This window comes from Camellia sinensis, chromosome 2, assembly GCF_055761805.1.
Source record: "Camellia sinensis isolate YWXY chromosome 2, ASM5576180v1, whole genome shotgun sequence".
Lineage (NCBI taxonomy): Eukaryota > Viridiplantae > Streptophyta > Magnoliopsida > Ericales > Theaceae > Camellia > Camellia sinensis.
The window spans coordinates 104,317,326-104,330,782 of NC_138962.1; the positions used below are offsets into that span (position 1 = coordinate 104,317,326).

Sequence of the window (13,457 nt, forward strand, 5' to 3'; positions counted from 1 at the left end):
AGTCGTAGTCATGAAGGAATTAGATGCCACATCATAAAAGATCTCTACATTGGTGCCCTCTATGGCTGTTATGGTGTCCTCTAAATTGAAGGTGTCAGTAGTCTGCATGCAATCTGGTACCACGACAGGTACTCTGGGGGCGACCATCTCCATAGACTAGTAGCATCCCCACTTGTTGAAATACCAAACTCGACAGAAGAGGCCCTCTAGCAAAATCCTCTCCAACTCACCAGAGTGATGGCAAGAACTGCTATGAAGCACATCATGATATCCGATGCCAACTTGCCTACAACGCCCAAGTCACAAACAAGACAAGTATGAAGTTTAGAAATCTCAAAGCATAATGAATGAGAGCAACAGAGTACATGATTGAAGAGGGATTAAGCCAATTACCTAATCGGGGGTCACTATGTCGAAATACTATCTAAACTTGTAAGAGCTCGACAACCTTGGGGCCTGGCGGCGATGCTAACAGAAGTATTGTCGGGACGACGTGCTAGTCCATCTCTTGAGCGTCAGGGGCATTCGCCCTGAAATACTCAAAGCTCTAGATCTACAATTCAGAGAGTTGATTAGTATTAGATGAGGCAAAAATTTTAGAATAAATGCATAAATGACATGTACAATGTATAAATGACATAAAACAGTAAATTGTACCTTCCATCATTTGTAATGCCCTTCGATGGTCATCTCTCAGCAGCGCATGACAATACTAGCATATCTATAGAGGGTGGCTAGAGCAGCGCCTCCCCAATCGTAGTCGTCAATGTGGTCAATGTTGACCATCGTCGCTAAATAGTGGGGATGTATCTTGTTTAGGGGTGACTCCACATAGTAACCAATGGGTCCGAGTAACCCATCAAACTATCAAAAATTTGAAAAAAAAAAAAAAAAAATCATGTTATCAATATTTTGTTTGATATAAATTAATCTCATTAAAAAGTTAAGAGACCCCCATCAAATATAAATTCACAATCTATTGTTTTGAGAAGTTTAAATCACACTTACAATTATTAAAATAGTTTTTGAGTTTTTTATTTTTCATTTTTAGTGAACTTTTTAAATATTTTAAGTAATTCACGATATTATCCACTTTGGAGTTGGGCGAAATCCAACAACTAACCCTTACGGCTTTAAAAGGCCTCATACTAGTCTAAGGGAGTTAGTCCACTTATGTAGTGGAGTTGTGATCTCTCATAAAGTGATGTGGGATAGTGCACCCACATAACTCCCTAGTAGACTGGCTGCCTGAGCAGGGAGTTCCCACCGAAGGCGCCAAATGAAACAGCTAACCCTCCCCGACTAGCATGATATTGTCCATTTTGGAGTTAGGCAAAACCCCTCGCGACTTTAAAAAGGCCTCATACTAGTCTAAGGGAGTTAGTCCACTTATGTAGTGAAGCTGTGATCTCTCACAGAGCGATGTGGGATAGTGCACCCACATTGCTCTTCCTTAATATTCGCTAAATCAAATGCCAACTTAGACTAGCCAATGATTTGATTCCTGTGGCACTGATTACCCTAACAGAGAGAAATATCAAGTAGAGGGTAATGAGGCCCACTCCGAGCCTCCTAGTAGGACGCATATCATTCCTTGGTAAAACAACAAGTGCCCAGATAGGTCCTGAGATAAGAAATCCCATAGTATAGAAGAGGCTTCTATCTTGTGGAACAATGTACAAGCCAGGTTTCTCTGACCAGGCTCTAAGCAACATTGAGATCCCCAAACCAATAAGTGTGTTGAACATCAGACTTGCATAGCATCCAGACAAGGTGATCTGCACACCATCCCCACTATTCATTGCCAATGCAACATTTGACACTAAATCACCCATCGAGTTGCCCTATGCCAATAAATTTAATCCATGGATTGATGGATTAACCCCTAGAAACCCAATCATACCAACAGAGCAACAAGCTTGTTTGCAATCCTGTAGAACCAAACGATACTCATCAAAAATCCACCCAAAACCAATGGAAGTAAAAACTTCTGAGGTGGACGATGTGATCTAGTGTACTGAAATGCAAGAACACCAAATGCACAACCAATGGAAACACCATGCATATAAGAAACCTTTCTTCTTTTAGAATCCACAATCTTGAGTACTCCAGAGAAATGCCAGAAGAATGAGAGCATGTGAAGCACTGCCTACAATGTAGAGACTTTTGACCGAGATTCCTCAACTAGAGGAATTGTCAACCAGCATGGCACTGTTAAGACAACTCCATTGTTGAACATAGTTTAGAACAGGAGAATGACGAGTGCTCAGTTTCTATGCCATCATCAATCTAGCCCCACATAGGACTCTCATTGTTAGACACCTTAGTTGACTAATTTGAATATATTGTGACATTTGACGCCCACATCTACTGAGGCAATGCACTATGGGATATGATTGTATCACCTTCTGTGTCCATGTCAAGCAAAGTACTACAGATAGAGTCATCCTCTTGGTTCCCTTGAGAGAACACACTTCCTTTGACAGGAAGCAACAGTGTAACAACATCCAATTTCAATCTCCAAGTATGTTTCCTCAAAATCTCACTCGCAGCAACAACAAATGCATAAACCGCATAAATCAAGACAAATGCAATGGCTCACCCCACACTCACCTTACCAACATACAAAATCAATGAAAGTGACACGAGTAACGAGCTGCACGTGGAATATGTGGCATGGGATACACCTCTCACATTGCTCTGACTTGCATCTCCATATAATTGCAATTACTTTCAGTTATTTACACTTCAATGTATTTTATTTTATATATTATGTTGTTGGTGTTAATATTTAAATAAGTTACCCTTATATGTGATTTGAAACAGGTTTGCTTGATTTAGTTTGCACAAATTGCTTATAATCTAAAATAAATTCTAATGGTAACCATGTTAGCTGTGTCATGTTCGGATTGATATGATCACAAGTAGGTTAGGTCGGTGTTTTGATATTTGACACGTTTAATTAAATGGATCGTGTTAGTGTTGGGTGTTTTGGACACGAACCCGCGACGACACAACACGACATGACATGATTCCTGCCTCACTTGGATGAGGATATTCTTAGAGTGCTTTTGGATCAAGAATTTGTGGGGGATTTGTGGAAGGAAATAAAAAAATAAGGGAAAAAATGTATGAAATAGAAGCTAAAATTTTTCACTTCCCTATCTATTTTTCTCTCCCTCCGTAATCCTAGGATTCTTGATCTAAACACAGCCTTAAAAGTTTCAAAGTGAGACACTGGAAATAGCAATCTTGATGAGCTGCAATACATGAGTTCAATGGTTGCCTTGTTGAACTACTTATGGAAGACCTTAATCCAAAGGGTTTTGGTTCACTTGGACTAAAAAACAAGAAAAGGAAAAAACCAGCAAGTTAGATAGAGTATTAGTTAATAATACCCACTGGATTCAAGTTTTTAAATATCATTGTCCTAATTTAAATGCCCAAAACTAAATTGAGAAAACTTTTCAAATTCTTGAATTTTTGGATGAAGCATGGATATATCAAGGAGATTTTTCAAAATTCAACAAGTATCAGGTTCTCTGGGTGTTGGGAATGAGTTTCAAATTAAAAGACTTGAGTTTGTACTTAGAAAAGTGAACAAAAAACACTACTCTAACTTCAGTTTGAGAGTGTCATTAGAAGCAAAAGAGAAACTAAATTAGATCCATGTGTGTTAACTCTCCATATAACCATAAAAAAAACAAGAGGCCCTTCAGCATTATATTAATCCGTATGTTGCAAAAGAATCATTCCACAACTACAATGCCAGAATAAGATTAAAGTTGATAGCCATAGAATGAGGAATAATACTATCAGCCATTATGACAATAATGAGAAGAATTATAATAGATAAATGAGATTAAGGCTTTGAATATACACATACACATACACACACATATGTGGTATAGATATATTATGTATATCCACATAAACATATTTTGTCTTTTTCCTTTAGACAATTTTATACTCGACTCAATAGGATTTTTTATTTTATTATTTTTTTTGGGCAGGTATTACGTGCCAAGTGCCAAACTAGCATTTTTCTTTAGAACATCAACTAAATTGAATACAGGATCAGGACTTTGTTCAAGTAATTGTGCTTTACATAATTTATATGAGCAAGTAATAAAACATTCTCTCAAGAATGCTCTTGAAAAGTGAATACCATGTGAAAGTTAAATTCTACAAATGAAGATGTGTTGCGTCAAGAGACTTAAAAAGGGCCCAGAACTGCATTGATCCACAAATTTTGTTGGGTGCGGAAGTGAATGACTACAATTCTAACATTGTCAATCACATTGTAAGCGAACTCAAACCACCAAAAACAACACTAATGTACAATAACAGTCATCAAATTGAATTACTTTGCACCTACTCAAGTTTCATTAAACAGGAAGGATATTCGAGCAGATTTTCCATCCAAAGATTTTCACTTTATTCAGAACTTTCAGCAGCCAAATCTTCTTCCAAAATGCCCTTTCAAAACTCACCCCATCTGAAGAACTGACAGGTGTTTGTCTTCTTTGCAAATCCATCTCCAAATGATATACAGATTAACAGAAAAAAGAAGGCCATTTTTAGTAAATTGCCAAACCAATTTGTCATCAGCAAGCCTTGGGGAAAAAGGGATTTTGCATATCAACTCAGCTTCAAAATCCAAAAAGCACTATGTGATGAGAGCTTCATTGCATTCCAGACATCAGGGCTTTCATCAATAAAGGAGCAAACTTTAGCATCAACATGGAATCCGTCTAACTTTCCAAATCATCACACACCAGACATTCAAATCACTTCAAATCCTTTCTTGCAGATTGCACACATAATCTATTACCTTCGACGACGAGGGAACTCTCAGATGTGCAAGGGTATTTCAGCCTGCACTACCATTTTATTTTTTTTATATAGTTTTCCCATAACAAACCTCAATATTGTTGTGGAGAGTCAAGCATCCTCAAAAGCTACCAGCAAGATATGGAAACAAAACCATAAGTTGATAAGAGGTTCAAAGTAATATACATGAACACAATTGTAGTGGAGATGAGAAGGCAATCGAATTTGCTTAATAACAAATAAATTGAAATTAGCAACCAGACTCAAACTCACATAAAGGAAAACGGACCAAACTTAATCATTTTATTAACTATTATTGTAAAGTCTTAGCTACTCTATCAAGTAAAAGATGAAATGACTGATTCTTCCATATTGCCATTTTTGGAGTGGTAAAGTAACTATGGATTACTAGACTAGATGGCTTACTAACTGTCAAATGTAGAATAGCATGCAAGGAGAAAGGCTTAAAAACACAAAGTGATTTTTTGCAAGGTTTGGAAATTTAAATGATCAAAAGTCTTGCCTAAGATTGTATTGGAGGGAGGTTTTTTCAATTATAGAGAGGACTTCTTCTCAATTCTCTTGAAATATCTCTTACTCCATCATTTTTTTTTCTCGTCTCTTAATCCTTTATCATTTTTTTTTCTTTCCTGTCTCTTAATCCTTTATCACCTATGAGAGTTTTCTACATTACTGGATAAAGCCTTATTTTAGAATAGAGCATCCAAAGTACTAATCAAGCAAATTTTTGGCATACCTTGAAAAGAGGCGCAAAAACTCGCAATGCAGTTTAGATGATGAGCATGCATACATTCTAAAGTTTGTTTCCACAACAACAAAGCCATCAGAACAAAAAGGTAATGACAATAGCAGTGGCATAGCCAGGAATTTCCTTTATCGGGGTCATTTAACAAAGCATCATCAATGTCATATATCATATTTTTAGTTCGACACAATTTATCAACATTAACATTCACATAATACTCTGTAAATTTCATATATTCCCAAATCACATTGACAAAAGTAACCCAAACTAGTGAAATTACAAGTAAAAACAAAATATTGGGATATTAACACCATTACTTCAATAAAAATAAGTAAATGTCTACACTACTACAATTGTCCACGCCGACTTTTCATTTTGGTTTGTTTCTAGAAGCCTAAATTTCTTAATAAAGTTTGATTTTGTTTTTACCTACTAGGGTCAATTTGTAAAAGTTTAAAAATTAATTTATTTTATTTAGGCCCACTAGGTTCAATTTGTAAATACGCATAATTTTTTACATATACTCTATCAAAAATTTGAAGTTTAGAGGTTCAAAGCATAGCTCCGCCCCTGGACAATAGTCAGTACATTTTTCTATTTAAATTTTCAACAAAACATGGAAAAAATACAGAAAAGCACAGCTTTACAAGCTGCAACTGCAGGTTTGTAACAGACTGAGGAAGTTGTCCTCTTTAGGGTTAAAAATATTGTCGATGCTCATGGAGGTGTGTTTGTATTTGGTGAAGTAGGCGAATGTACTCATGAAGCAGATGAAAAACAACATCAACATTCCAAGTGAAATGGAACCACTCATTAGCTCTTGTCTTGGCAATTTCAAAAAAGAACAAATAACTCGAACTAATACAAATTACCAAATCATTTATTTTGTAGCCATTGGAAACATTATGCAGCTAGCTAATACATCGTATGTCAACATTTCAATTGTTGATGTAATAGATTAATTTTCCCAAAATATATTCCATGCTGCCATGGATATGATACATTATGCTGTCTCTGGCATTGCTATATGTTCTGCATAAATGGGACACACCAAATTTTCATGTCCCACCTAAGTCCAAAAAATTGCAAAAGTGGAATACATAATTCTAATTCTATTGAAATGAAACTGGAAGCCATGGTATGGACTACAAATAGATAACATAATGAAATTAAAGACAAAGGAAATTTTGTCTGCCAATTACCTGGAATCGAAACAGCAGTACAGGAAAAATGAAAGATCAAGAGAAAAGGCACCGTCTAGCTCGGATTGTGAATGAAGAACCTGGAAAAAAATTATTTTTGCGTGAGTTGGTGATGAGGATGAATTTGAGAACTAATGTATTCCTAAAGTAAAAGTGAACCATCAGAACCTACAGAGTAGAGTATTTGCTAAACCTAAAAAAAATTCATCTCTTATGCTTTGTTTGTTTTGGCTGAAAATGTTTTTTGGAAAAATGTTTGTCACATTTTCGGGCTGTTAGTATGATAGAAAATGAAAGTTAAATGGAAAATGTTTTCTATGGTAAATACAAAACAAACCTTTTTGAGTGAAAAATGCTTTACACTTTTGAAGATGAAATTTTTTTTCCCGATGTGTAAAACATTTTTTGATCTGAAGTCTTACCAATACCACCACACTACCACCACCATCGCCGCCACCACCCCCACTACAACCAACACCACCGCTAATACAACCACTAGTACATTAGTTTCAAGTTGCAATAAAACATAGGAGATCATTTTCTAGAGAAAACATGTTATAGAAAAATAAGTTGTGTTTGGATTAGTTTTGGAATTGTGATTCTAATCAAAAAATTTCAAAACTCATAACTAAACATATAACTCAAAATTCAATTCAAAAATTATTTTTAAAACTCATAACACACAATTCAAATCTCTTTTCAAAAGTCATAACCAAATTCTTTTCAAAACGAAGAGGGCAATTTTTCCATCAGTAAAATAACAAATGAGAATGAAAATTAAGAGAAAAGGAAATAATTGAAAGGAAAAGACAAAGAAGTCGATAGTAATGAGAAAATATTTCAACATTCACAATCACAACAAACTAGAACTCTCTTAGGAGCCAAAAGAAGTAGATAGTAAACTCTCACTTGTGATAAAAATCTGAGATGATATTGGTGATGAGAAAATAAATAAATAAAAATGCTACGACAGATTTTGTGTTTGTCTGTTTGTACCTTGCAGTTGGCTGCTTCAGGAATATACATCTACTTGAGGAATGTATTGGATGATGGGCCAATATTCTTTCCCCTTTGTACACTTCTGTTCCAGTATTGGATTACACTGTGCGATCCGCAGTGACAAAAGCGAGGGAGGGAATCCTAGTTCTGGAAAGGTCGCAAGCTCAGGGCAGTCATAGATCCATAGATGCAAAAGAGAGGGAGGCAACCCATCCTGTGGAAAGGACGCGAGCCTAGGGCAATACCAGATATCAAGTCTTTCAAGAGAGGTGAGGTTTTGAAACTCCTCATAAGAGAGTCTTTCCAGATTTGGGAAGTTGTTGATTCTCAAAGTGATGAGAGAGGTGGGCAGGAACATCCCTTCTTCTGGAAAGGACACCGTATCTCCCCACGGCCAATCTCGGCCATCAAGTTCGAGTGTTGTAAGAGAAGATAGTTTGTGCAAACCCCACTCTAATGGAGATGGAGGCGGAACTGGAAGTTGACCCACGTCGTCCACTCTCAAATTCCCGATTCGAAGTGAAGTGATGTTGGTGGGGAAACTCCCTTCCTTGACAAAGTAGGAGACCATTCCTGCTCTGCAATTCTGTAAACACAGCTTTTGAAGCGAAGTGAGTTGGTTGATGTTGTTGTTGTTCTCATCACGACCACCAAGTGACAGGGGCTCCAGATTAGAACAATCGTTTATGTGCAATTCACTGAGATCCCTGAGATTATTGGCTTCAGGTAAAGATTCGAGACTCCCACACAATTCGATACAAATAGTTTCAAGAGATGGACAATCAATTTTTATCCCTTCCTCTGCAAAAAGTGATTCCAGAGTTTCACACAAGTCAATCTGAAGTTGTTTTAGTGTGGATGGTAGCCCACCTCTTGACAATAAATATGTGAGTGATGCACATTTAGAAACCCGCAACTCTTGCAGATTATTGAGTGTCATCAAGCCGGGTAGGGACTGTAAAGCATCACACCATGAGACACTAAGTTCTCTCAGCATAGATGGCAAACCTTTCATTGGAAAAGAGATGAGACTTACACAACGGATTCTAAGCACCCCAAGAGATGTGTATGTGTGCAGATCTTGTGGCAGTTTCTTCAGCATTCCACACTCTTCAATTGTTAAGTACTCGAGTCTTGTCATGCAAGGCAGCCCCTCATGTTGCTGCTTTTTTGAACCTTCTCCTCCTTTTTCATGCTCTTCTTCAAACAAGCAAACGAGTTTGGGGCAACGAGAAATCACCAAATGGCAGAGGGAAGGAAGACATACTTGTATTCTCACCTTATTACGCCACAATGTTATGAGTTCTTGGCAGTTACTAATGTTTAATTTCTCGAGTCCCATCAAATCTCGAGTAAACCTTGTTGGTAGGAACGCCAGTTTTTCAAGATGAGAAATGCTCAAAGCAGTTATTGAAGTCAAATGCTTAGACATTTCATTAGCCAGTAACTCTTCATCAGTTGTGCTTGGATGGCAGAGGGAGTCAAGAACTGTAACATGGCTAATATCCAAGGTGAGGGAACCAAGTTCAATTGTGTTCTTCATCCCTAAGAGTGCTGGAAGGCTTGGGAGCATGACATTATTCATTGACAAGGACGCAAGTGATGGCAAAACGAGGCTCGAAACATCAATCAACAACTGCGGACAACCATCAATTTTGAGAGAATTGAGACAAGGAAGATCATTTGGTAATCTTCCAACAAGTTTGGGACAATTTATGATGGAAAGCTTACTGAGATGACCGAACGGCTGAACTCCCTCTGTTTCAAAAGCAGACCAATCCTCCCATTCTGGCATAAACTCAAAGCTCAGTCTCTCTAGAGAGGGGAAAGGTTTGGCACCACACTGTTGCCCATAGAACTCACAACCCAAGCGCTTTATTGCACTCATTCCTTCAATGTAAAGGTCTTTAAGCAAGGGTAGTTGTCCAAGTGGTGGCAAAGATGTGCAGCATTTGCTACCTTTTAATCGCATGAGCACCATTTTGGAGAATCAAACATCTCCAACCCAGTTTGGAAATTTTGTACTGCCATACCCACTGATGGTGAGTTGTTCCAACAATTTGAAAGGTCTCATCACGTCAAGCACATCCCTCTCAACTTTGTCATTCTGTGAACTATGAGATTCAGTCCATTCTAGAGATAAATTTTTTAACTCCTCCTTAGACATTATATTGGCATCCCTTGCATCCTTAACACCACTGACATTCTCCAGTCTTGATATGTGCGTTGCCCCTCGAATGTGCGATAGGTTTTTCAACTCTCCTATTTTACGCCCACAATCTTTACCCACCATAAAATTTGACAATGTTTGGAGATTAGTTAATTTACCTATATGTAGTGGCATCTCTTCTAATGATCGAATATGCACGCCAGTCATGTCAAAATGGCGCAAGTTCACTAGCCTCCCTATGTTTAGAGGCAACTTTTGAAGTCGAGAACAAAATTTCAAAAACAAGACTTGTAAATTGTAGAGAGTTACCACTGTGTCAGGTAACCTTGTAATCCTAGAACGGGATACATCAAGGTACCGCAAGTGCTTTAGATCTCCAATGGAATCTGGTAGTTCAACTATTTTTTGACAAGACAAACGCAACTCACGTAAGCATTTTAACTTTGGCAACAAATCATGAAACAAGTACCTCGTTATGCAATGAAATTGTCGTTGTGGCAAAAATTCTAAGAATGTTCGTAAGCATTTGGCATCATCGAAAGCTTTAAATTTTTTGATTCCATCACAACGGCTGGCAACATAAGATGCATGGCGTGCTTTGTCCGAAATCTTGTTCTGCCTGCCACCCTCTAAATTATTTTCCAACCTAAAACATTTGTCCCCTGCAACATCTTGAGCCAAATCATTGATGAGGTCATGCATTATGAATTGCGATTTGTTACCACTTGATGGTTGAAAAAATGATCTTGACACCAATTCGTGAAAATACTTGCGGCCTAAATCTTCCATTTGGTCTCCACCTTTTGGTTGCTCAATTAAACCTTCAGCCATCCATAGCAAGACTAATTCCACCTCCATGAATTCGTAGTCCTTTGGGATAATTGCACAGTAGGAAAAACACCTTTTCAAATGGACAGGTAGATGAAGGTAGCTCAATTTCAATGCCGTGAGAATGCCACTTTCCTCATTCCATATATTGCTGTTTAGTATCTCTTTCCATTCATGTTCTTCTTGTTTACAACATAATAAGCTGCCAAGGGCCCTCGCTGCCAAGGGTAAGCCTCTGCACCTGTTCTCAACAATTTTCTTACCAATTGATACCAATTCTGGGCATTCCATGATATTTCTATTCTCAAATGCATGTTGGGCAAAGATTAACCAACAATCTTCATATGATAAGTTGTGCAAATTGTGATATTTATCCATTCCCATCTGCTTTGCAACACCTCTGTCTCGTGTTGTCACAATGATTTTACTTCCAGGTGCTCCAGCTCCAAATGGGGATCGTAACAAATTCCACCCATCACGTCCATAGTGCCACACATCATCTAGGACAAGCAAAAACTTTTTTTCTGCCAGTGTGTCTCTTAGTTGGACTTGAACCTCATTTAACTTGCCCAAATCACATGGACGGTGAGTGAATGACTCGAGAATTGCCTTTGTTGTTCCTAGAATGTCAAAGTCAACAGAAACACAAACCCATGCTTTCATATTGAAATGCTTTTCCACTTTGTCGTGATCATAAATGTGCTGAGCTAGTGTAGTCTTGCCGATCCCACCCATGCCTACAATAGGAATTACATCAAACTTTTTTGCAGTAGGTGCATACCCAAGTAGCAATTCGATAATTTGCTTCATGTCTTCATCTCTGCCATGAATGTGAGGTTCCTTCAAACATGTAGTTTGTGATCTCTGCCATAGATCTGTAGAAATCCTCCCAACAAGTCTTTTATCTAAACCAAGATCTTTTCCTTTTGTAGCAACTTCTTGTAATTGACTAGTAATCTCATTTAGCTTTGACCCACTTTTTAAATTGAATGGAACAAAAGAAGAGACACGTGGAAACTTAGCTGGTCTTCTTCCCATCGTCATCTCCTCCGCCATTAGCTTCCTTTCCAGAGCTTCAGTGGCAAAATCATCCAATAAGTCATCTGCATCGTAAGCCAAAGGTTGAACCTCTTCTAGCCACTTCTTGATATCCTTGTCGTACACTTGTTTGTTCTCTGCATCAGCCAACAGAGTCTCTAAATCCTCTAATGCCTTCTTCAGATTCTGGATGCCAGTGCCAATGTCCGCTGTGTTCACTAAGTTGATTAAATAAGAGGACAATTTATCAACCGTAGCTTGCACAAATGGAGAGATAAAGATCCCATATACGTCCATGTGTTTGTTCTGAAAGAAGGAAAGGTAATGAAACCAAGCAAAACAAAGATAAAAAAACAGGTCAAACAACCCCTGCGAATTTCAAACAACTTTGGTATGTAGGTAAAGGATAAGAAAGGTAAGAAAGGAAGCAACACAGAGATGGAAAAACAGTCTGAAGGAATAACTTTGGTAGGTAAAGGTTGTAAACTCAATACAAACCAAGTAATGCATAAATAAAAAACATGGTCAATACTCAATACAAGAGGAGAAGGGAAGATGAAACCAAGCAATACAGATATCAAAGACAGGTTGAAGAACCTTTGCAAACTTGGAACGACTTTGGTGGTAAAGGTAAGAAATTGAGTCAAAACGAAGCAATACAGGGATCAAGAACAGGCTGAACCTCTGCAAACTTGGAACAACTTTGGTAGATAAAAAAATATGAAAGGTAAGAAACGAAGCAATACAGAGATCAAAAACAGGCTGAAACTTTGCGAAGTTCAAACTATTTTGGAATTGTGAAGGAACAAACAGTTTGAAGAAGCTCTGCAAATGTGTAGTAGCTGAAGATTGTAAGTTTTGACCAAAAGCAAATGAGGAAGTCGTGAAAGAAGGGGTATGAAGAAATTAGAAGTCAACAATAATGGAGTCTCATCTCATTGGCCATTTTTCCAGTTTGTTTGCTACCTACTCTATTTATTAATTTCTCTGTATAATTGGTGGATGTGATCAGGAAAAGATATGAATAGAGAGAGAGGCTGGCCTTTTATGAATAATGTTTAATATTGCTGAATTTTCATTCTCCTTGGACTTCTTGGTTTCTAGTCTTTTTTTATTTTTATTTTAAAAATCATTTTCTAGTTTTTTTATGGATTAGGTACAAATGTAAGAGTATGATAAAGCATAGGCTCCCTAACCATTTATATTCCATCACAAGTGCCTCTATAATAATCAAATTTGTGAAAAATTAGACATTTAAAAGTTAGCAACTTCCCTAGATTTGAGTTGTGTGGTCCTGGTGTTCTGTTCCAATTTATTAGTCACCTCACCTAGTAGCTTATTAAAAACTTAATTGACAGTTTTACCATTTTGTTTCAAGAAAGGTACATATTTACACGTATATACATCTCAAATTGTCAATCTTTTTCAGTACCAAAACTATGCAAACCAACTTTACAAAAATAAGCAGCTGCAGTGTTTTTCAATACCCTCTAATATGTATCCTCTTTCAACCCCCCAATGTGCAGAGGTCATATACAACAGAATACAACACATCCACTCTAGCCAAACAAAATGTCTCCTTATTCACACTGATGCATTAATTTCAATTCAAGGAGTAGTG

At 37.4% G+C, this 13,457-nt stretch overlaps 1 protein-coding gene and 1 pseudogene across 2 annotated transcripts; both read right to left on the reverse strand.

Moving 5' to 3' along the window:
* Nucleotides 1-1,463: 1,463 nt before the first annotated feature.
* LOC145816848 (cation/calcium exchanger 4 pseudogene) lies at nt 1,464-3,823 on the reverse strand (annotated as a pseudogene).
* A 1,001-nt stretch (nt 3,824-4,824) lies between these two features.
* Nucleotides 4,825-12,706, reverse strand: LOC145820251 (putative disease resistance RPP13-like protein 1). Of its 2 annotated transcripts, none has more exons than XM_082915352.1 (3): nt 10,440-12,706; nt 6,802-6,881; nt 4,825-4,961 (listed from the first exon to the last, which is right to left on the reverse strand). In XM_082915352.1, the coding sequence occupies exons 1-2, from the start codon at nt 12,131-12,133 to the stop codon at nt 6,857-6,859; spliced, it is 1,719 nt and encodes a 572-aa protein (XP_082771478.1). In that variant the 5' UTR covers nt 12,134-12,706; the 3' UTR covers nt 4,825-4,961; nt 6,802-6,856. The 2 variants fall into 2 exon arrangements, with proteins under 2 accessions (XP_082771478.1, XP_082771477.1); XM_082915351.1 differs by having other exon boundaries at nt 4,890-4,961; nt 7,798-12,279.
* Nucleotides 12,707-13,457: the final 751 nt, after the last annotated feature.